The sequence below is a fragment of the Erythrolamprus reginae genome, chromosome 13 (genome assembly GCF_031021105.1).
Source record: "Erythrolamprus reginae isolate rEryReg1 chromosome 13, rEryReg1.hap1, whole genome shotgun sequence".
NCBI lineage: Eukaryota > Metazoa > Chordata > Lepidosauria > Squamata > Dipsadidae > Erythrolamprus > Erythrolamprus reginae.
The window spans coordinates 8832189-8855542 of record NC_091962.1 but is presented as its reverse complement, the minus strand read 5'-3'; the positions used below and the strand labels follow the sequence as shown (position 1 = coordinate 8855542).

The 23354-nt window shown below is 42.8% G+C and overlaps 1 protein-coding gene across 5 annotated transcripts in view; it reads right to left on the bottom strand.

The window, feature by feature from the left end:
* Positions 1-567: 567 nt before the first annotated feature.
* Positions 568-23354, bottom strand: part of NAA40 (N-alpha-acetyltransferase 40, NatD catalytic subunit) — a 36957-nt gene continuing 14170 nt past the window's right edge. Inside the window, exons 1-8 of one of the 5 annotated variants that reach the window (XM_070766135.1) lie at positions 18619-18962; positions 13993-14111; positions 7876-7928; positions 7196-7291; positions 4596-4754; positions 3366-3449; positions 2858-2935; positions 568-1869 (exon numbers count right to left, since the gene is read on the bottom strand). In XM_070766135.1, the coding sequence (XP_070622236.1) occupies positions 1728-1869; positions 2858-2935; positions 3366-3449; positions 4596-4754; positions 7196-7291; positions 7876-7928; positions 13993-14031 (651 nt within the window). In that variant the 5' untranslated portion in view covers positions 14032-14111; positions 18619-18962 and the 3' untranslated portion in view covers positions 568-1727. Of the gene's footprint in view, positions 1870-2857; positions 2936-3365; positions 3450-4595; positions 4755-7195; positions 7292-7875; positions 7929-13992; positions 14112-18527; positions 18963-23354 lie in introns of those variants that run through there. The other 4 variants (XM_070766137.1, XM_070766134.1, XM_070766138.1 and 1 more) reach the window with 4 other exon arrangements.

The window sequence follows — 23354 nt, the reverse complement described above, 5'->3', positions numbered from 1 at the left end:
ACTTCAACTCCCAGAATTCCCCAGTAAGCATATACGTATGGACTTTAACTCCAAGAAATTCAGAAAGAAAATGCTTAAGATCAGAAAAGAAAGCTTATTTCCTGCTTATTTTCACTTGCAATTTTTCTTTTTTTGGTTTGCAACTTGTTTGCAAACTCAAATATCCATTTTTTGAAACAGGCCTTGGGAGGATGGCTAGTCACGGCATCCAATAGAACCAGGAGGCACGAAAACACTTGAACAAAGAACAGAATTGGTGATTCTTCCTTTAAAAATGACTTTTTAAAGTGGTGCTTATAAAAGTCCTCAGGACCAAAAGTCCTCCCATTGTCCAACACACAAAACCTTCTCTTGAATGTTTAAGGAAAAGCAAAGCGCCCAGTTTTACTCTTAAAAAGAGCCTCGAAATACATCACAAGAGGAAGCTATACCTGAAAACACATATACACTTACAACCCACTGGAGATCCAGCAGAACTGTTTATTTTGAAGAACAGACAAACTGCAACCCCTCCTGCACCCACACTCAAGTCAACCTTTTCTTTTAAAATAAATCAGACCGTTCCCCTTTGATTCCAGCAAAAGTTTAATAAGAATATCTTGAAATTTCTTGGGTGGAACGAAACTATCCCAAAATGCACACGTACACAAAAATTAAAATTAAAAATTGAGGAAACACCCACAAGATATACAAAAGTATTATTTCAGCTTCAAAATTTAAAGTATTTTGCATGCCACACACTCAACATGCTCAATAACCTCCTTCCCCCTTTTTTCGGGGGTGGTGGTTAGGGGATAAATCCATCAATATAAAAAGTCTATAAGGAAAGTCAAGACATAGAATAAACCAAGGTATCTTTATGCGGTCACGTCTGCTGACAGCTTGTAGTCCTGAAACCCAAACGATAAGGACACGCTCTTACTGAACTGGAATTATTTGCTCTTGCGCAGCTGCTTCTACCAAGAATTTTCGGGACAACAAAACCGCTCCCATTTTTTTCTAGCACATCTGGGCTGAGAAGGAATATGTCATTTTAAGTTCGGCTGAAGGTCCAGCCTTGGGGGACCCAAGGCTGCAAAGAGCAATCAGTTCGTGCAGACAATGTCCTCCAACACACAAGGAGAGAAATATAACCAGATGTACACCGTGTTACACCTAGGATCCAGTTTTTAAAATCTGTGTGGATGCCTCCTCCTATAAGCCCAGGCAACCGGAGTTGCTAGTGAAAAAAATCTCCCCAATGATTCGATTGAGAGGAAGTACGGTACGTTCTTTTTTTTTTAAAACACCGGCTGTCATTCTCAGACAAAATTAGAAACCCGGCGGTTGCGAATTATTCAAACACCGAAGTGGGAAGCAAGCCCGGAAGGAGTACAGAAACCGTTTCAAGGTCGCCTTGATCTGCCATCCGCAAAGTGTGTCCTTCACCCGCAGAGGAGGATCACTATTCTTGTCGAACACCTTTAGGCAAGAATCCCCATCAATTTTCCATGGAAAAAGAAAAATAGAGGTGGGGGGAGGGGAAGTCCTCGCAGATTCCCACCTTCGGTTCAAGACTGCAGGTAAACAAAGTCAGGCCTAAAGGTACATCTCGGCTTTGATTTAAAGGACCAGGATCTCAGATCCAGGAGTTCTTGAACTTGAGAACGCAGCAAGAATTGCAGAGAAGGGGGGACACAAGTCAAGAGAAGCCACGGATTGTTTCGGAGGGCGTGGAAGGAGCGACCTCAGTGGCAGCAGCCCCCACACTGTGCCCCCAAGTGGGCCTGCTGGCTCTCCCCAAATTTGGTCCTCCGGCTGAGTATTTCGTAGGAGCAGTCTTCCCCACAGCAGCCAGACATGGTCGGGGAGGTATCGTCTATTTCAAATCTAAAGGGTCAGGACAATATTTTTTTAAAAAAAGCAGGCCCACATATCGTGTTTCCCCCCACAAAGTAAGACCCTGTCTTATGTTTTTTGAACCCTGAAATAAGCACTTGGCCTTATTTTTGGGGAGATCTTGTCATTTTGAGGCTCCTCTTGCCATCTTACCTGATTTCCAGTTCTGCCTCCCTAACTTTAACCAGAGGAGATGGTGGGGACTGACTGTGCATGCGTTTAGATATTTTCAGGGAGGGCTTATTTTGGGGGAAACACAGTACAGTAGTACCTACAAACTTAATTCGTTCCCTGACCAGGTTCTTAAGTAGAAAAGTTTGTAAGAAGCAAGTTTTCCCATAGGAATGAATGTAAAAGCAAATAATGTTTGCGATTGGGGAAAACACAGGGAGGGTGGAGTCCCCGTTTCCTCCCAGGAGATTCCTAGAGAGGCCCCACGTAGGCTTCTCCCTGCCTTTTCCAGCCCTATTTCCTCCCAGGAGATTCCTAGAGAGGCCCCATGTAGGCTTCTCCCTGCCTTTTCCAGCCCTATTTCCTCCCAGGAGATTCCTAGAGAGGCCCCACGGAGGCTTCTCCCCACCTTTTCCGGACCTGTTTCCTCCCAGGAGATTCCTAGAGAGGCCCCACGGAGGCTTCTCCCCGCCTTTTCCCGTTACAGTTTCGGAGCCTCTGGTTTGTAAGTGGAAAATGGTTCTTGAGAAGAGGCAAAAAAATCATGAACACCCGGTTCTTATCTAGAAAAGTTCGTAAGTAGAGGCGTTTGTAGGTAGAGGTTACATAGATATTCCAGCTGGTGTTTTATCAATAGAAGTTGGATCGTATTTGTGGAAAGGGTTTGGTGTGGGGCAAAATGATTTTAACAGGGTGAAAACTCTAAGCCAGGAGGCAATGCGCTAAAAAGGTGTGTTTAATTATCCAGTGATCCCCTTGTTTCCTGCCCTGGAAAGGGAGAGAGAATGAAATCAAATCTTTGACTTACTGTAAAGCTTCTCTGAAGAACTGGTGGGCTCCGTGGTTATGTTTGAAGACGGTTAACATGACTTTCTTCATCTGGGTGCTAAGGAAAGTCAGGGAGAGCCAAAAATCAAAACAGAATGAGAGAAAAACAGGAAGGGGAGGAAAAATTGCAGTGTTCCTAAAAAGCTTCCCGTTGTTTTAGATTAATTTCTAGTTCTACACAAAAGGAGAAATTAAATGCACTTCCACGTATTTATCCAAGAATCACACTGGGCTTGTTAGATGGACAAACAGCAGCCTGGGTTCGAGATCTGAGCACCACACGACGGGGCCGAGTTCCCGTAATTGCTTCAGCTCAAAGTCAGCGCTGTCTGAAGGCCTACTCTGTGGTCATGCGGCCAGCGTGATGTTATGGGGCGCTGTGACTTTCAGCTCAAAGTGGGTACCCATTTATCCAATCACATTCGCATGCTTTCAACCTAGGAGGGGGCGATCTGCAGCTCAGAAACAACGGGGAAGCACAGGCCTACCTGTTTGCCACAAGCTGCAGGATCTGGATGAGAAACTTGCCCAGGCCTTTCCTTCTGGCTTTGCTTTCCAGCTGTATTTCATAGCTAGAGCAAGAGAGAGAGAAATAAGTAAGCAAATGTCCCACCTGTGCTACCTATCATCTTTGTTATTGGGAAGTCTTGGGGCTATTGCTCTTCTGTTCTACATTTCTGCATTCTATTCCATGTCATTCTATTCTATATTCCATTCCAATCCATATTTTCATGCTATTCTATTTTTATTATATCTTATTATATTCTTATTGTATCCTATCCCATATTTTCTATTCCATTAATTCTTATTCTATTCCATTTTTATTTCATTCCATTCTTTCTATTCCATTGTTATTCTATTCTATTTTTTTTAATTCTACTCTATTCTATCCCATCCCATATTTCTATCACATTCCACTAATTCTTATTCTATTTCTACTCCATACCATTCTATATTTTCCATTCCATTCATTCTATTCTATTGTTATTCTATTCTTATTTTATTCCATCCCATCCCATTTTTTCTATCCTATTCCATTAATTCTTATTCTGTTCTATATCTATTCCATTCCATATTTTCCATTCCATTCATTCTATTCTATTATTCTATTCTTATTCTACCGTATCCCATCCCATATTTTCTATCCCATTCCCTTCCATTAATTCTTATTCCATTCCATATTTTTCATTCCATTCTACTAATTCTATTCTATTATTATTCTATTATTATTCTATTATTATTCTATTATTATTATTATTATTATTATTATTATATTATTATTATTTATTAGATTTGTATGCCACCCCTCTCCGTAGACTCGTGGCGGCATACAAATTCTATTCTATTCTATCCCATGTTTTCAATCCCATTCCATTCCATCAATTCTTATTCTATTCTATTTTCTACGCCATTCCATTCCCACCCATCCCATATTTTCTATCCCATTCCATTCCATTAATTCTTATTCCATATTTTCCATTCCATTCTACTAATTCTATTCTATTATTATTCTATTATTCTTATTATATTCTTATTTTATTCTATTCTATCCTATCCCATTCCATGTTTTCAATCCCATTCCATTCCATCAATTCTTATTCTCTTCTATTTTCTACGCCATTCCATTCCCTCCCATCTTCTCTATTCCATTCCATCGGACTTTCCCAACTGATGAAGCCGGCAATCCTGCCACTGAAATCACAATTGGGAAGGCCTACCAATAGAGAACCTCTTCTCCGCATTCGACGTCAAAGCGGAAATGTGAGAACGCCACAGGGAGGGAGCCGTTTTCCAAAGCAATGAGATACCAAGCCCGGTCGTCAGTCATTTCGTCCCGTTTTTCCCGGTCTTTCCATCCCCACTCACTCTGCTCATACCTTCAAAAGAAAGACGGGGGGGGAGGGGGGGGAGAGGAGGAACGAGAAGATCCTTCAGGATGGAATCAACACCCTTTTGTTCAGGGAAGTGGGGAATCCTTATACAATGATCACACTCAAAAATGTCTCCCTACAGCAGTGATGGCGAACCTAGGGCACAGGTGCCACAGGTGGCACGCGGAGCCATATCTGCTGGCAAATGAGCTGTTGCCCTAGCTCAGCTCCAGCGTGAATGTGTGTGCCGGCCAGGTAATTTCCGGCTTGCACGGAGGCTCTGGGAGGGCGTTTTTGACTTCCAGAAAGCCTCTGGGGATTGGAGGAGGGCGTTTTTACTCTCCCCGGCTCCAGGGGAGCCTGGGGAGGGTGAAACACGAGCCTACTGGGCCCACCAGAAGTTGGGGAAACAGGCTGTTTCCGGCCTCCAGAACAACTCTGGGGGGTTGGGGAAGCTGTTGTCGCCCTCCCCAGGTATTGAATTATGGGCGTGGGCACTCACACATGTGCGATAGGATGTGCGCACGCTCTTTCGGCAGCCAAGGAAAAAAAGGTTCGCCATCACTGCCTTATATGTTAAAGGGTTAAATAAGGTCCAGGAGGGAAGTGTTTTTAATTGGAAAGTGAACACAAGAACAAGGGGACACAATCTGAAGTTAATTGGGGGAAAGATCAAAAGCAACATGAGAAAATATTATTTTACTGAAAGAGTAGTAGATCCTTGGAACAAACTTCCAGCAGATGTAGTAGATAAATCCGCAGTAACTGAATTTAAACATGCCTGGGATAAACATAGATCCATCCTAATATAAAATACAGGAAATAGTATAAGGGCAGACTAGATGGACCAGGAGGTCTTTTTCTGCCGTCAGACTTCTATGTTTCTATGTTTCTATGTTTCTATAGTCACTACAACTCTCATTTACTGACCAATCCAAGTTACACCACTGAAAAAACAGCTTGCCAAGGGTCCTCGTACAGGTCATCCTCTACTTATAGCCACAATGGGGCCCAACATTTCCGTTGCTAAGGGAGACATTTGTTAAGTGAGTTTTGACCCATTTTACAACCTTTCTTGCCACAATTGTTAAGTGAATCCCTTGTGAAGTTAGTAACATGGCTTGTCAAGCGAATCGGTCTTCCCCATTGACTTTGCTTATCAGAAGGCCGGGGCACTACAAGCGTCATAAATGTGAGTCAGCTGCCAGGCATTTGAATTTTTAATCACATACAGTGGTGCCTCTACCTAAGAACGCCTCTACGTACGAACTTTTCTAGATAAGAACTGGCTGTTCAAGATTTTTTTGCCTCTTCTCAAGAAACATTTTCCACTTACAATCATGAGCCTCCGAAACTGTAACCGGAAAAGGCAGGGAGAAGCCTCCGTGGGGCCTCTCTAGGAATCTCCTGGGAGGAAACAGGGCCAGAAAAGGCAGGGAGAAGCCTCCGTGGGGCCTCTCTAGGAATCTCCTGGGAGGAAACAGGGCCAGAAAAGGCAGGGAGAAGCCTCCGTGGGGCCTCTCTAGGAATCTCCTGGGAGGAAACAGGGCCAGAAAAGGCAGGGAGAAGCCTCCGTGGGGCCTCTCTAGGAATCTCCTGGGAGGAAACAGGGCCGGAAAAGGCGGGGAGAAGCCTCCGTGGGGCCTCTCTAGGAATCTCCTGGGAGGAAACAGGGCCGGAAAAGGCGGGGAGAAGCCTCCGTGGGGCCTCTCTAGGACTCTCCTGGAAGGAAGCAGGGCCGGAAAAGGCGGGGAGAAGCCTCCGTGGGGCCTCTCTAGGAATCTCCTGGGAGGAAACAGGGCCAGAAAAGGCAGGGAGAAGCCTCCGTGGGGCCTCTCTAGGACTCTCCTGGAAGGAAGCACGGCCGGAAAAGGCAGGGAGAAGCCTCCGTGGGGCCTCTCTAGGAATCTCCTGGGAGGAAACAGGGCCGGAAAAGGCGGGGAGAAGCCTCCGTGGGGCCTCTCTAGGAATCTCCTGGGAGGAAGCAGGGCCGGAAAAGGCAGGGAGAAGCCTCCGTGGGGCCTCTCTAGGAATCTCCTGGGAGGAAACAGGGCCTCCACCCTCCCTGTGGTTTCCCCAATCGCATGCATTATTTGCTTTTACATTGATTCCTATGGGAAAAATTGCTTCTTACAAACTTTTCTACTTAAGAACCTGGTCACAGAACGAATTAAGTTCGTAAGCAGAGGTACCACTGCACCTGTGGTCCTAAGTGTGAAAAGTTACAATCCACTTTTTCAATGCTGTTGTAACTTAGAATGGTCTGTTTAGGTCTATCTGTACTTTTGAGCACTCTCCCCCACCTCTCTTTACAAATCAAATATTTTGGCTCTTGAACCAGAGAGTGAGGTTGAGCCGCCTTTTGCTCATACCACACAATTACCACAATTATTGGCCATGGCTGCCCACCGGCCTCCCATTATCCCTGGGTATCTTTCTGGCCTTACAAGGTCTGCATGTTTGTCTTGGTCAGCTCAAAAGCCCAGTCGAGAGTCGCCGGTTCCAAATTCGAGACGCGCTTGCACTCGATGGAAACATTCAGTCTGTAATGAAAGGACAAGACATACTTAGGATTACTTGCGGAAATGCGATTAAATCCGTGTGCGTGTGTGTTTGCAAGATCGGAAATGCCAGGCAAGCCCACAAGCAGAACGAGTGAGGTTTTGCAATTATTTTGTCGCAAAAGGAAGGGCCTGAATTCAAATCTTTTTTTTAATTGAAATATTTTTAATTGACTTTTATTATAAGAAAACATTCACACAATATAAAACAATGTGCTCAGTGATCAATGTACCCACCACCAGACAGCATTCGTACCCCTCCACCAAAATGGAGGCGTATTTTCTATATACCACTTTAACTTTTATACATATGATAAAGTAATTCGAATTTATTCTTTTAGCTTGCTCTCAAATTCTACTGACCACGTATCCTCTTACCTTGTCCCATCGTCTCAACAGTTCCCGCAACTCAGTTTCATTGGCCAAATATATCCTCTTATCTATGATCTCAAATTGAATACAATCCACCATGTACCGATACCAATTTTGTCATACATGAATTCAAATCTCTGCCCCCCAAAAAATAAAAATAAAAATAAAAATAAAAGGAAGGGCTTTTTACTCACCCGTTTCTGTCGTATTTCTTGAACACAGGAAAAGCTCCCAAGGGGTCTTCCAGCTGTACAAAGAAAGCAAAGTCATTAGAGGAACTAAAAAGTTGGGTACAATTTTTTTTTCTCCACCCTTACAAACATACAAAGTCACATGCCTTCAAATTTCAATACAATACAATGTAATATCAATCACCAAATTCTTAATTTATATCTATTTTGCTTCGGTATACATTATTTCTCATGTGCTACCTCCTTTTCTAATTTTGTCACCTGGATTTCAAAGATGGTTTTCTGTTCTGATTCAAATTCAAAACACTATTAGCTATCAAAATTTCTATTGGCCATTTGCCTTTATCTAATACAGTGATTTTCAACCTTTTTTTGAGCCGCGGCACATTTTTTACATTTACAAAATCCTGGGGCACACCACCAACCAAAATGACACTCTAACACAGTACATATTATACATATAGTTAATACTAGTTTCTAAATGTTTGGTATTTCTACTGTCAGATTGAGAAGTTTGCTTTCTAGGTAAGGATTCTGATAAATATTAGAGTTCACCCAGAGGTTGTGGGTTCGAATCCCATGGTCAGCTAGGTGCAGGGGCCTTGGTTCTGTCTGTTTTGATGGTGTATATAGAGATTTGAACTCTTTAAGATGACCCTTCAGGAGGCCATATACAATATAGATAACATTGTGATGCATTGTATATCACCCTCTGCGGGCGGCCTCTTATAAAAAGAAAAAGGTCAAATATCTATATACACCATCAGGATAGACATAACCAGCTGAGGCTTCATCTAGTGGTGGCAACATTTACCTCCACTCCTGACCAGGATTAGAAATCTGGACCATGGGGAGGACTAGCAGCTTCAACTACTTGCCGTGGTCACACAAAGACAAGTGCGCGGTAGCCCCAGCAGGGACCTTCCTGGGTGTGGATGAGAGGTGGCCTGCTATTGGTTCATCGCTAGTGGTCAGGATGAATCCTAGAAGGTGATTGGTCAGTGAGCGTTCCCTGTGTCTTCCCTCTTCCTGTCGCTGATGGAGGCGGCTGGCAGTGGGCCGGATAAATGGCCTCCGCGGGCCGTAGTTTGGGGACCCATGTTTAATTTCCCCACGGCACACCTGACCATGTCTCACGGCACACTGGTTGAAAAACACTGATCTAATACATCCATGCCAAAGTGCTTCAGTGCCATTTCTTGTATTCTTACCTATCTCATTCATGTTTTTTAATCGTTATTTTACTATAGCTGCCCTTTAAGAGGAACTAAAAAGTTGTTGTTGGAAAAACAGTAAGGCGGTGCTCCTATCTCTGAGAGGCTGCCACAAGGAAGAGCCCACTTGTTCTTCAAAGCACCAGAAGGCAAAACAGGAAACGATGGATGGGAAACTAATCAAGGAGAGGTCGGGCCTAGAAATAAGGAGAAAGTTCCTAAAAGTGAGAACAGCTAGTGTGTGGAGTTGTGGGAAGTTTTCAAAAAGAGACTGGGCAGCCATTTCTCCAGAATGGTATGAGGTCTCCTGCTTGAGCAGGAGGTTGGACTAGAGCAGAGGTAGGCCAAGTTGGCTTGGCTCTTCTATGATTTGTGGACTTCAACTCCCAGAATTCTTCAGACCAGGGGTCCCCAAACTTGGCAAGTTTAAGATTTGTGGACATCAACTCCCAGAATTCTCTAGCCAGCTTACTGGCTAGAAAATTCTGGGAGTTGAAGTCCACAAGTCTTAAAATTGCCAAGTTTGAAGACCTCTGCTTCAGACAATCATGCTAGCTCAGGAATTCTGGGAATTGAAGTCCACAAGTCATAGAAGAGCCAACATTGCCTACCCCTGGACTAGAAGACCTCCTGTTGGGAGAGTTTTGCACATGCGGAAGGTAATCCACCAAGTAGCCACAGTTAACCGCTATACCTAATGGAACTCTTCAATGAAAAACACTGCAGCAGGCTTTCTTGTAAAAATATATTTTACTTTTCTTCCTATCAAACTGCTTCTCTAAATAAACACTATAATAAACTATCCACAATACTAGCTGCCCCAGTCTACAGAGAGGGGCAGCATACAAATCTAATAAATAAATAAATGAATAAATGAATGAATGAATAAATAAAATAAAATCATATAACTCTTATTACATCCACCACTGCAACCACTAAGCACTAACCACTAACTACAAACCACCCAGCACAAACCACTCTATAACAAACCTCTGTAACAAAACACTCTATAACAAACCACACCCATGCAAGGGTGCTATTACTTTTATATAGGTTTCAGCCAATCAGGTTGCAGCACAGTTAACTAACCCTGCATCAGCCTTTCCTATGGTTACAAACCATTTACTTGCATTGTAATATTACCTCCAGAAATAAACTTATTTCTGACACCTCCAAGTCCCCTTCCAAAGATTATTCTGTTAAAAGCACAACTCTCTTAAGTTTTTTTTTTCCTCATGATCACTTTGGAACATTAAGGATGAAGATCAAGACAATTAAAATGCCCGGCCTTTGCTATGTTATCAAGGGGAAATAAAACGCTGATTTTGCTCCTCAGAAGTTATCAGGGGAAGAATGGAGATCACGTGACTCTGGTATGCTTGCAGCCATCCTAAATCAACGCCAGTTGCCAAGATCCTGAATTCTGACCCTGTCACTTCTTTCAATGGTGTCGCACGTTCAAATGGCTGTCAGTTAAGGACTACCTAATGCAGTGATTTTCAACCTTTTTTGAGCCGCAGCACATTTTTTACATTTACAAAACCATGAGGCACATGGGGGGGGGGGACTAAAAAAATATTGGACAAAAAAATTCTCTCTTCCTCCCTTTCGCTCTATTTCTCTCTCTTTCTCTCCCTTCCTCTTTTTTTCTCTCTCTCCCTTTCTTTCTCTTCCTTCTTTCCTCTTTTTTGCTCTCTTTCTCTCTCCCACCTTCCCTCCCTCTCTGTCTCTCTCTCTCTCTTTCTCTCTCTTGCTTTCTTTCCCTCTTGTTCTCTTTCTCTCTCTCTTTCTTTCTCTCTCTTTCTTTCTCTTTCTCTCTCTTTCTTTCTCTCTCTCTCTCGTTTTCTTTCTCTGAGCTTCGCGGCACACCTGACCATGTCTCGCGGCACCCTAGTGTGCCACGGCACACTGGTTGAAAAACACTGACCTAATGCAGGTAGACTACATTCTCTGCAGTAATTAATCAGCTAAACTGCCTTAACTTCGACGGGATAGAAAGTGTCTTATTGGTGAGTAGACCTGTGGCTCAGCAAATTAGCTGAATTATTTTTTTGGGGGGGGGGGGATCAACTTCCTTTCTTCAGATCTTGCCTTTCCCTCTGTTGAAATTAAAATGTTTATTTATATTTATTCTGACTAGCGTCTGATAATAATCAGCTCCTCCAAAGTGGCTTAATCCATTCCTTTTTCTAACCCCAGAATTTTTCCTTAAGAGGACCAGGCTTCAATCTCACCAATCTGTTCGTGTCAGGTAAGAAACTCATGGATCTGCGGTTCTCCCACCTTCAAAACATGGTTTAAAAATAATGCCTCCATCCCCAGGAGTCCAGCCTTTCAAATTAGGTCAGGACAGGTTGCTAAGCAAAAGCTAGGTGACACCAGCAGGCAACTGTAAACCTCAAGGCAACGGCTGGATTTTTTTTTTTTTAAAAAAGGAAATCTCAAACCCAGGGCTTCCCTAAGTTTTTCCTTCTTTCTTACTCCAAACTGATTCTCAGAAACTTTCAGGGCCCATTCTGGGAGACCTCACCTACAAAAAGATATTGATAAAATTGATCGGGTCCAAAGACGGGCTACCAAAATGGTGGAAGGTCTTCAGCATAAAACTTATCAGGAAAGACTTCATGAACTCAATCTATATATGGTCTGGAGGATTTATCTACCACGTCTGCTGGAAGTTTGTTCCAAGGATCTACTACTCTTTCAGTAAAATAATATTTTCTCATGTTGCTTTTGATCTTTCCCCCAACTAACTTCAGATTGTGTCCTCTTGTTCTTGTGTTCACTTTCCTATTAAAAACACTTCTCTCCTGGACCTTATTTAACCCTTTAACATATTTAAATGTTTCAATCATGTCCCCCCTTTTCCTCCGCGCCCTATCCCCCAGCCAGCCTACCCGGAAAAGGCTTTGCCAGCCTCCGCAGAGAAGAAAGGAAGAGAGAGAACAAGAGAGAGAAAGAAAGGAAGAGAGAGAAAGAGATAGCAAGAGAGACAGAATGAGAGAGAGAAGAGAAAGAAAGAAAGAGACAGCAAGAGGGGGGAAGGAGGGAGAGAGAAAGAGAGCAAAAGAGAGAAGAAGGAAGGAAGAGATAGCAAGAGAGACAGAATGAGAGAGAGAGAGAAAGAAAGAAAGAGATCGCAAGAGGGGGGAAGGAGGGAGAGAGAAAGAGCAAAAGACAGGAAGGAAGGAAGAGAGAAAGAAAGAGATAGCAAGAGAGACAGAATGAGATAGAGAGAGAAAGAGAAAGAGAGACAGCAAGAGGGGGAAAGGAGGGTGAGAGAAAGAGAGCAAAGAGAGGAAGGAAGGGAGAACGAATGAGAGAGAGAGACAGCGAGACAGAATGAGAGAGAGAGAGAGAGAAAGAAAGAAAGAGACAGCAAGAGGGGGGAAGGAGGGGAGAGAGAAAGAGCAAAAGAGAGAGGAAGGAAGGAAGAGAGAAAGAAAGAGATAGCAAGAGAGACAGAATGAGAGAGAGAGAAAGAGAAAGAGAGACAGCAAGAGGGGGGAAGGAGGGAGAGAGAAAGAGAGCAGAGAGGAAGGAAGGAAGGAAGAGAGAAAGAATGAGAGAGAGAAAGAGACAGCAAGAGAGACAGAATGAGAGAGAGAGAGAAAGAAAGAAAGAAAGAAAGAAACAGCAAGAGGGGGGAAGGAGGGAGAGAGAAAGAGCAAAAGAGAGAGGAAGGAAGGGAGAAAGAAAGGGATGGAGAGAGAAAGAGGAAGGGAGAGAAAGAGGGAGGGAGAGAGAAATAGAGCGAAAGGAAGAGAGATTTTTTTTGTCCAAACGTCCCCCCCCCCGCGCTCAATGTTCCCCAGGATTTTGAAAATGTGAATAATGTGCCGCGGCTCAAAAAAGGTTGGGAAACACTGCTCCAGACTATACAGATGGAGTTCATTAAGTCTTTCCTGATACGTTTTATGCTTAAGACCTTGCACCATTCTTGTAGCCCGTCTTTGGACCCGTTCAATTTTGTCAATATCTTTTTGTAGGTGAGGTCTCCAGAACTGAACACAGTATTCCAAATGTGGTCTCACCAGCGCTCTATATGGTTCTTGACAAATCTATATTTTATTTTATGTACACTGAGAGCATCTGCACCAAAGACAAATTCCTTCTGTGTCCAATCACACATGGCCAAGAAAGAATTCTATTCTATTCTATTCTTTCCTTATTCTAATCTAATTCTATATTTTATTAATCTATTCTATTCTATTCAATGCTGGCCCTTTGGCTTTGAAACGGAGATGAGCACTGCCCCGTAGAGTCAGGAATGACTAGCACATACGTGTGGGAGAACATAGAAACATAGAAAACTGACGGCAGAAAAAGACCTCATGGTCCACCCTAGTCTGCCCTTGTACTATTTCCTGTATTTTATCTTGGGATAGATCGATGTTTATCCCAGGCATGTTTAAATTCAGTTACTGTGGATTTACCAACCACCTCTGCTGGAAGTTTGTTCCAAGGATCTACTACTCTTTCAGTAAAATAATATTTTCTCACGTGGCTTTTGATCTTTCCCCCAACTAACTTCAGATTGTGTCCGATTGCTCTTGTGTTCACTTTCCTATTAAAAACACTTCCCCTCCTGAACTTTTACCTTTATTTCTTAAGTTTCAGGATAGACGCGGTGAGCAGAATCGGAAGTCACGTTTGCCACTTGCGAACTGCGACTGCCAGAATTCTCCAGCCAGCTAGGGGAATTCTGGGAGTTGAAGTCCACATGTCTTAAAGCGGCCAAGGTTGAACATGGCAGCATCGCATTGTTCCCCAGATATTTAACCGTACTATTTTTTTTTAATAGTCGCAAGGAAGAAGCCGGGAGGCAAGGCATACTTTGCACACGATAAAACAATACAGCCGTGGAATTTTTTTTTAAAAAAAGGAAAAAAAGAGAAACACTCACTTTATTGGCCGCATCAACCTTGGCGCAGACAGCGTCCATGGCTGCCCTTTCCTCCAGCCGTTTCTGCTTCTTCTCCTTCCCTTTACTGGACTTCCTCTGCAACCAGGAGGGTTGAAATGCTAAGACACAACACACAAACAGAGCTGAACAGCTCCCCATCTATTAAGGCTTCTTCCACCACACGGGTGGTCCTCGACTTAGGAACAATTGAGCCCAACGTTTCTGCTGCTAAGCAGGAGAGTTGTTCAAAGTGAATTTCCCCTCATGTTAAGGTGCCTTTATGTTAATAACACGGTTGTTAAGTTTCCCTGTCAACTTGGCTTGTCAGAAAGTCGCAAAAGGGAATCCCAGATGCTGCAACTGACATAGATTATTATTATTATTATTATTATTATTATTATTATTATTATTATTAATTAGATTTGTATGCTGCCCCCTCTCCGAAGACTTGGGGCAGCTAACAACAATATAAAAAAAACAATGTAAACAAATCTAATATTAAAAATAATCTTAAAAAAACCCAATTTAAAGAACCACTCATACATACAAGCATACCATGTATAAATTATATAAGCCTAGGGTGAAGGGAAAATTTCAATTCCCCCATGCCTGACGACAGAGGTGGGTTTTAAGGAGCTTGCGAAAGGCAAGGAGGGTGGGGGCAACTCTGATATTTGGGGGGAGCTGGTTCCAGAGGGTCGGGGCCGCCACAGAGAAGGCTCTTCTCCTGGGTCCCGCCAAACGACATTGCTTAGTCGACGGGACCCGGAGAAGGCCAACTCTGTGGGACCTAACCAGTCGCTGGGATTCGTGCGGCAGAAGGCGGTCCCGGAGATACCAGTCAGTTGCCAAGTATGAATGTTTGATCAGGTGACCATGCTTGCAACGAATGTAAATGTGGAAAAACAGTCATTAAGTCTATTTTTTTCTGGGGTGTTGTAACTTTGAAACAGTCACTAAGTGAACTGTTGCACAGTGGGTGCCTCTACCTAAGAACGCCTCTACTTAAGAACTTTTCTAGATAAGAACCGGGTATTCCAAGAATTTTTTGCCTCTTCTTAAGAACCATTTTCTATCTAAGAACCTGAGCTGGGAAAAAATTTCCCAGGAAATTTGAGAGCAGCACGAAGGCCCAGCCAGTTTCCTGCCATTCCCCCTTTAATCCCGGCCATCTCGGGCTTTTCTGGGCTGCCAGAGGAGCCTTTCGGTGGTGCTTAAGGAGGCTTTGGCAATCCAGAGCGAACGAAGCATTTTCCTTTCTCTGGGGGCTTGGAGAGGGAATAAACCTCTGCCAGCGCCCAGAGAAAGGAAACGCTCCCTTCCCTCTGGGCAGTGACTGTCCTCCTCTTCTTCCTCCTCCTCCTCCCACCCCAAATTCCGAGCTTTTATTTCTTTCCTAATGGGTTTGCACGCATTATTTGCTTTTACATTGATTCCTATGGGAAAAATTGCTTCTACTTACAAACTTTTCTACTTAAGAACCTGGTCACGGAACGAATTAAGTTCTTAAGTAGAGGTACCACTGTAACTCAAACTGTACTTTTTACAACACCTTAAATAAAGCTAATCCTCCTGTTTGATGGCCGCTCAAAATTACAACATTGCCAAGAACTCCTCTTCAATGCTTATTATGACCGTCGCCACAATCCCGCAGTTATGCAATCCGAGTAAAATAAAACAAACTCTAAAACAGGAGACACTCTGAGCAATCCATGGCTTCTGCTAAATCAGTGAAAGCTGTCAATCAAAAGCTTCTCTCTATTACAACAACAAAGAATAAAAAAACATCCCTGATTAACAAGGTCCCCAGTTTATCAACTAAACTTTTATGTGGATTAAGCCAAATAGAAATGTGTAGTTTTTTGCTTTTAAAATGTTGAGAATAAGCGAGTGAATGCTTCAAACTCTACTTCTTTATCATAGCATAATTTTCCAGCTCATGGCTATCTGAAACACCTTCAACGCCTCTATTTTTATCTACCTAAAATTTGGAGACCGTTCCTCAGGAATTCAAAATGTACGTGATGCAGCTTTTGAGAACAAGGAAGCAAATCTTACCAGGAATCCAGCCCCCCACCCCCCCACGATCCTATAATCCCTATAATGACCTTTAAAGCCCTACATGGCATTGGGCCAGAATACATCCGGAACCGCCTTCTACCGCACGAATCCCAGCGGCCGATAAGGTCCCACAGAGTTGGCCTTCTCCGGGTTCCGTCGACCAAACAATGGTGGAAGAGCCTTCTCTGTGGCGGCCCCAGCCCTCTGGAATCAAATAAATGATTCTCTGGAATCAAATAAATAATCCCCCCAGAGATTAGAACGGCCCCTACCCTCCTTGTCTTTCGCAAATTACTCAAGACCCACCTTTACCGCCAGGCATGGGGGAGTTAAGATATTCCTTCCCCTTAGGCCATTACAAGTTATGCATGGTATGTTTGTGTGTATGTTTGGTTTTTTACAATAAGGGTTTTTAGTTGTTTTATTAATTGGATTGCACATGCTGTTTTTATCGTTGTTGTTAGCCGCCCCGAGACTGCGGAGAGGGGCGGCATACAAATCCAATAAATAATAATTATAATAATTTCTACCACTGCAAGCCCATTCAAATGTGCCTTGGAAATGCTCCTTTAAAAAATAAAATAAAATAAATATATATTTAGCCAGACTTTCTGCCGATGAGTCAGCAGCTCTGGTGCTTTCAAGCCAAAAGCATACGTTTAACCTCCCTGCAACCCTTTCAACCCTCAAAAGTTCAAGCAAGGCCGTCGTTTCTAATTCATTCTCTGTGCTAGGCTAGGAAATCACTTGAGAATGTGAAAGCAGTTGGTAGGTGGTGTAAGATGCTTTTATCTATCTATGCACTTCTATACACACTACACAGACAATCCTCAAACAATAGTTCATTTAGGGACCATGTAAAGTTACAACACGAACAGGAGACTTGTGACCATTTTTTGCAATTAGAACCGTTGCCGCATCCCCTCTCGCATGCAATCAATATTCAGACGCTTGGCAATCGACTCCTATCTATGGCCTATGTTTTGAGATCATGTGAGATCCCCTTTTATGACCTTCTGACAAGCCAATGGGGAAGCCAGATTCACTTAACAACCATAGTCTTTATTTTTAACAACTACAGTGAATCTCTTAACAATTGTGGCATGAAAGGTTAGAAAAAGGGGCAAAACATCTATTATCTATGTGTCTATCTATATGTCTGTCTGTTTATATCTAATCGGTATCTATGTCTATCTACATCTATTATCTATCTGTTTACATCTATTATCTATATGTGTCTAAGTTTATCTACATCTATATGTCTATCTAAATCTATTATCTATATTAGTCTGTCTACATCTGCTATCTATTTAAATATTATCTATGCCTACCTACATCTATTATCTATGGCTGTCTGTTTACATCTATTATCTATGTCTATTTAAATCTATTATCTATATCTGTTAATCTGTCTACATCTACTATCTATCTAAATATTATCTATGTCTATCTACATCTATTATCTATGTCTGTCTATTTAAATCTATTTTCTACCGTATATATGTCTATCTACATCTTCTATATCTATGTGTGTCTGTTTACATCTATTATCTATGCCTATCTAAATCTATTACCTATATCTAACTTTTACATTAGATTATTACTATCTAAATCTATTATCTACCACATATCTATCTACATCTATTATCTATGTCTGTCTGTCTACATCTATTATCTATGTCTGCCTATCTAAAACTATTATCTATATCTATCTATTATCTATATAGATAAAACCTATGTTTTATCTATGATGTCTGTTTATCTATCATCTATCTATCCATCATCTGTCCACCCCAAACCAGCCCCTCAACTTAATAAGATACCCCTTTTGGTTGTGTAGGAGGGAACTGTAGTGTAAGGGGCGTGCATAAGCGCACCATTGTGCCTACCGTCCCTGTCCTATTGTCTACTTTTTATCATTACTTATCTAATGTTTAATATGTACAAATTATCACCCTATAATTGTTTGACAAATAAATAAATAAAATAAATAAACCATCTGGAGGCGAGGAAGGAGGAGAAGTCACTCCTAAGACTTTGAACATATTTTGTTTTTCTCCCAAACTCTGCTGAATATTTTAAAATACAAGCTCCACCGACACCCACCCACCCCAATTTCCACCCCTATGAGGTGGGCAGCTGTATAAAATTAGAATAAATGCAGACGCCCATTTCTTCCTGTTCTCCCCCCCCCCCCTCCCATTTTGGTCCTGACAACCCCCCCACAATCAGGTTTTGTCATGTTTTATCCCCCCAGCCCCCCTCCCCAATGTATAGCCTGGCCCTCCCTCCTTTCTCACCCTTTTCAACCCATTACCACAAATCCTCCCCCCCCCCCAAGCACCACAGTTATACAATATTTAGCTCCCCCCTTTTTGGCCCCCTCCTCAAACGTTATGCCTCTCGCGGTCCCTCCCCCCCCCCCGCTCCAGCCCTGCTCCCCCCTCCCTCTCTCTCTCAACCCCCACCCTTACCCCCATGGTGATGGCGACCGCGAGCCCCCCACAGCCTCCCCAATGATGCGTGACCCGCGAGGGGCGGAGATAAGACTTTAAAAACGCTTACGAAGCTATCGCGCCTGCGCAGAGATCCCCCCCGCCAGAAAAAAAACGGCAAGGAAAGAAAAGCACGTCCCTGACGCGCTGGCGCGGAGGGGGCGAGACCGCCTGCGCCTGCGCAGCAAGAGTAAGGGCAAAAGAGAGGGCGGAAGAGTAGGACGCGCCTCTTCTCGAACGCGTGCGCGGAGGGAGGAGATAATAGGCGGGAAGAGAACAGAGTGAAGGAAGGCGAAAAGAGCGGGAAAGCGCGGAGGGTTTAGTTAGCTCAACACAAACAAGGGAGAAAGGAGAGGAGGCACGCGTGCGCACTCGCGTTGTTGCGCTCGCCCCGCCCTCTAACTTGCGTTCTGCGTGCGAGAAGGGTGAGGGCGGGGAAAATTGAATTTCTTAGCTGCTGATTGGCTAGAACAAAAGGAAAAAAAGAGAGGACGTTTCAATCTTGATTAATATTAATTCAATGTTGGTTAGTAATATGAATGAAAGACTTCCTCTGCCAGACAGTTGGGGGTTAATAAAATAAAATAAAATAGATAAATAATTAATAAAAATAAATTAAATAATATAATATAATAAAATAATTAATAAAAAATCCACAAAAAGTAAAATGCAATAAAATTAAATAAATAAAAATTAAATTAAATTATAAAATAATAAAAATCCACAAAAAGTAAAATGCAATAAAATTAAATAAATAAAAATTAAATTAAATTATAAAATAATAAAAATCCACAAAAAGTAAAATGCAATAAAATAAAATAATAAAAATTAAATTATAAAATAAAATAAAAAATTAATAAAATAAAGTAGATAAATAATAAAAATTAAATTAAATTATGAAATAAATAGAATAAAAAATAAATCAGAAAACTACTTCGCTATAGCCACTGAACACATCTTCTTTATTTAACCATGGTTTAAATCAATAAACCATGATTGCAGGCAACATGCTAAGTTACCTTCCACTCACAGAAAAGTAGGGGTGAGCCTGATGCATGAACTTTGCCCGGGAGAACATTTCCATCCCTCCCCTTTTCCTCCACAATAAAGTAAACCTTAAAATCTCTCTTGAATGACAAATGTGAAATACAAATAAACCGGCTATCATTATTCTCCTGCCCTTATAAAGCTTCAGAAAGGATATTAATCAATGAAACTTTCTTTTTTTCCCCCCCCAACACAGATCTTTCATCGAAAGCTGCTTCAAAATCCTTTCCTTTGCAATCCCCCCACACACAAAAAAAAATCTGATTTTAAAAAAAAGGTTTTTCAAGGTTCAAGTGCTCAATCTCCTTCCAAATCCTTCTGGAATCAAATAAATGATAAGAAGGTTAAAAAGGATCCTTGTACCTACTAGGAATGTAAAAGCAGGCACCAGAGGGAGCTCGTGTTGAAGATAATTTAAAAACCCCTCCCAAATAGAAACTAACCAGTCGAAAGCCCTTGGGGTTGACCCCTTCCTGCCATTTCTCCCGGACGGACGGAGGGGTGTGGGGGTAAGGCTCGAATGACAGACCCTAAATTAAAATGGCAGATGGCCCTGGCTGGTGACTCTACATTAGGATCCCAAAAATGGCAGTTTGACCCCCTGAGGTATACTGTACTTTACAACAGGGGTCTCCATAACCTTGGCAACTTTAAAAATGGCGGACTTCAACTCCCACAATTCCCCAGGCAACTTTACTGACTGGGGAATTCTGGGAGTTGAAGTCCGTCAACTTTGCCGGCTGGGGAATTCTGGGAGTTGAAGTCCGTCAACTTTACTGGCTGGGGAATTCTGGGAGTTAAAGTCGGCCAACTTTGTTCGCTGGGGAATTCTGGGAGTTGAAGTCCGTCAACTTTGCCGGCTGGGGAATTCTGGGAGTTGAAGTCGGCCAACTTTGTTCGCTGGGGAATTCTGGGAGTTGAAGTCCACCAACTTTGCTGGCTGGGGAATTCTGGGAGTTGAAGTTGGCCGACTTTGCTAGCTGGGGAATTCTGGGAGTTGAAGTCCGCCAGGCTAAAAAGTTGTCAAGGTTGGAGACCTCCATTTTACAGGGTCCTCCTACTACGCCCCTGGCTAAAGACCCCAATACAGTCCTCGATTTACGACAGTCCACTTAGTGACCGTTCAAAGAAGATCTGATGGAGGCAGAGCCAGATGGGGGGACAGGCTGGTTTGAGTCACTGCCACCCTGGTTTTGATGGAGCGTTGGCGGATCTGGCTCCACTGGGTGATCTCAAGAGCTTTGTAGAGCATTTTCTTCTAAAGGGGGGGGGGGTGTTTCTTTTTTTTAACACGGGGTATTCATCGGATTTGAACTGGCACCCCCGACTGCCAGATCTGCAATTTTTCCAAGTGGATCCTTACTGTCGTTCTGGTTTATTATTATTATTATTATTATTATTATTATTATTATTATTATTTCGATTTGTATGCTGCCCCTCTCCGAGGACTCGGAGTGGCTCACAACATTAATGTGGGACTTGGTCCTTTAGTAAGAAAAAGCATTCGACTGCATTTATGATGAAAGGAGCAGTTTTCCTAAAGCCAAACCCGTTACAAAATAGAGGGAGGGGGAAACAGATCTGAGGTTTTGGCCATGAAAACAGCCAACACACTCTCCCCTTTTCCTTCCCCAATTATCTCCCTGGTGTCCGATTTCAAACAATTGTTTTGGGTAGCCCTTCTGCAGCTTGGCGGGCTCTCCGGGATGGCCGGCATTCCATTCCCAGGCGGATGGCCTTGGGGTTCGGCCCTCCAACGTCTCTGGTCGGGAGTGGGAGTATACTTTGGGCTTCTGCTCTTCCTGCACTGTCGGTGGACTCCCTCCCCCATTCCAAAACACAGGATTCCTGGCAGTCTCTGGCATCAGCGAAGCAGCAGTCGGGGGGGGGGGGGAGCTGGATGGGAGCAGTGACCCCCCTGCTTTGCTTTGAAGGCAGACAGACAGACAGACACACACCCCCCCAAGGAGATCATAAGACCAGATAGGGATCATACTGTACAGAAATCCCCTTTAAATATTTATTTGATACTACCCATATTTTCCTTTTCGCTTCTTTTCTTCCTCCCTCCCTCACCTTCATCCTTTTATTCTTCCATCCCTCCCTTATTACCTTTCATCCTTCCTTCCTTCCTTCCCACTCCCTTTCTCCCGCCCCCCTCTCTTCTTTCCTCCCTCCCTTCTTCCCTTCCATCCACACTCCTTCCTTCCTTTATTTCTCCATCCACACTCCTTCCTTCCTTTCCTTTATTCCTAGTCCATTTCTCCCTTCATCACTCTTTTCTTCCTTCCTTCCTTCTTTCCTTCCTTTCTCTTTCTCCCTCCACCCACACCCCCTTCTTTCCTTTGTTCCTTCCTTTGTTTGTTCCTTTCTCCCTCCATTCACACTCCTTCCTTCCTTTCTAGTCCATTTCTCTCCATCCCTCTTTCCTTCCTACTTATTTTTCCTTCCTTCCCTCCTTCCTTCCCTCCTTCCTTCTCCCTCTCTTCTTTCCTTCCTTCTCCCTCCCTTCCCTTTGCACAAATAGCTGGTTTTAACCAACCGAGCCAATGCCTTAACAAGCAAGCAGGCCCAGCCTCTCCACTTACATTAAGATGCAAAAACTGCTACAGACCACCAACACCAATTTATTCTATAATCCAGGGAGCCCGACCCCAGGCAAAAATTTTTTGCCAGCTACAAGACCCCACCCACCCCAATGGTTGCCTCTCTATTGTTAGCCAACCGAGGAGACTCTGAAATCCCCAACCCAACCAGGTAGAAGAGATTGATGGAGATCCATCTCCGTTTTTCTCTGTTCTAGAGAGCCTGATAATATTGAGAACGACTGAAAGGAAGAGAAAAAAACAGAAATGAATTATGGAGCGGCTGGGATCACCTCGGGAGACCTAAAAAAGACCAAACAAGGACCAAATCTTCAGGGAGGGAGGGGGGGAAATAAATCTCTCTTAGGAATTAACCTTGATAGCAAATAATAATAATAATAATAATAATAATAATAATAATAATAATAATAATGATAATAGAGGAAGAGGAGGAGTTGGAAGAGGAGGAGAGAAAAGAAAAGGAAGGAGGAGTAAGAGGAAGAAGAAGAGGAGGAGGAAAAAAGAAATAATAATAATAATAATAATAATAGTTGGAGGAGAGAGAAAAGAAAAGGAAGGAAGAGGAAGAGGTAGAAAAAAAGGAAAAAAGAAATAATAATAATGCTAATAATAATAATAAGTAAGAGGAGGAGTTGGAGGAGGAGGAGAGAAAAGAAAAGGAAGGAGGAGTAAGAGGAAGAAGAGGAGGAGGAAAAAAGAAATAATAATAATAATAATAATGATAATAATAATAATGAGGAAGAGGAGGAGTTGGAGGAGGAGGAGAGAAAAGAAAAGGAAGGAAGAGGAAGAGGTAGAAAAAGAGGAAAAAAGAAATAATAAAAATAATAATGAGGAGGAGGAGGTGGAGAAGGAGGAGGAGGAGAAGAGGTAGAAGAAGAAGAAGTAGAAGAAGAAGAAGCTACACAGCTGGCAGCCGCCCAATCAAAGCCGCTCAAAAGAAAAAAGAGAAATTGAGGAAGAGAGGGGAAGGAGGAGAAGGAGGGGGGGGAGCAGAGAGATATCAAAGCCAAAGGAATTTCCCTTATGCAGATCAGCCAATTAAAATTTTAAAAAAAACACATTTTTTTTTCCACTGCCAAGCACTCCAAAAATCTGTCTAAACCTTCATAAAACACAGGAAATCATCATCATCGTCATCACCATCAATCTT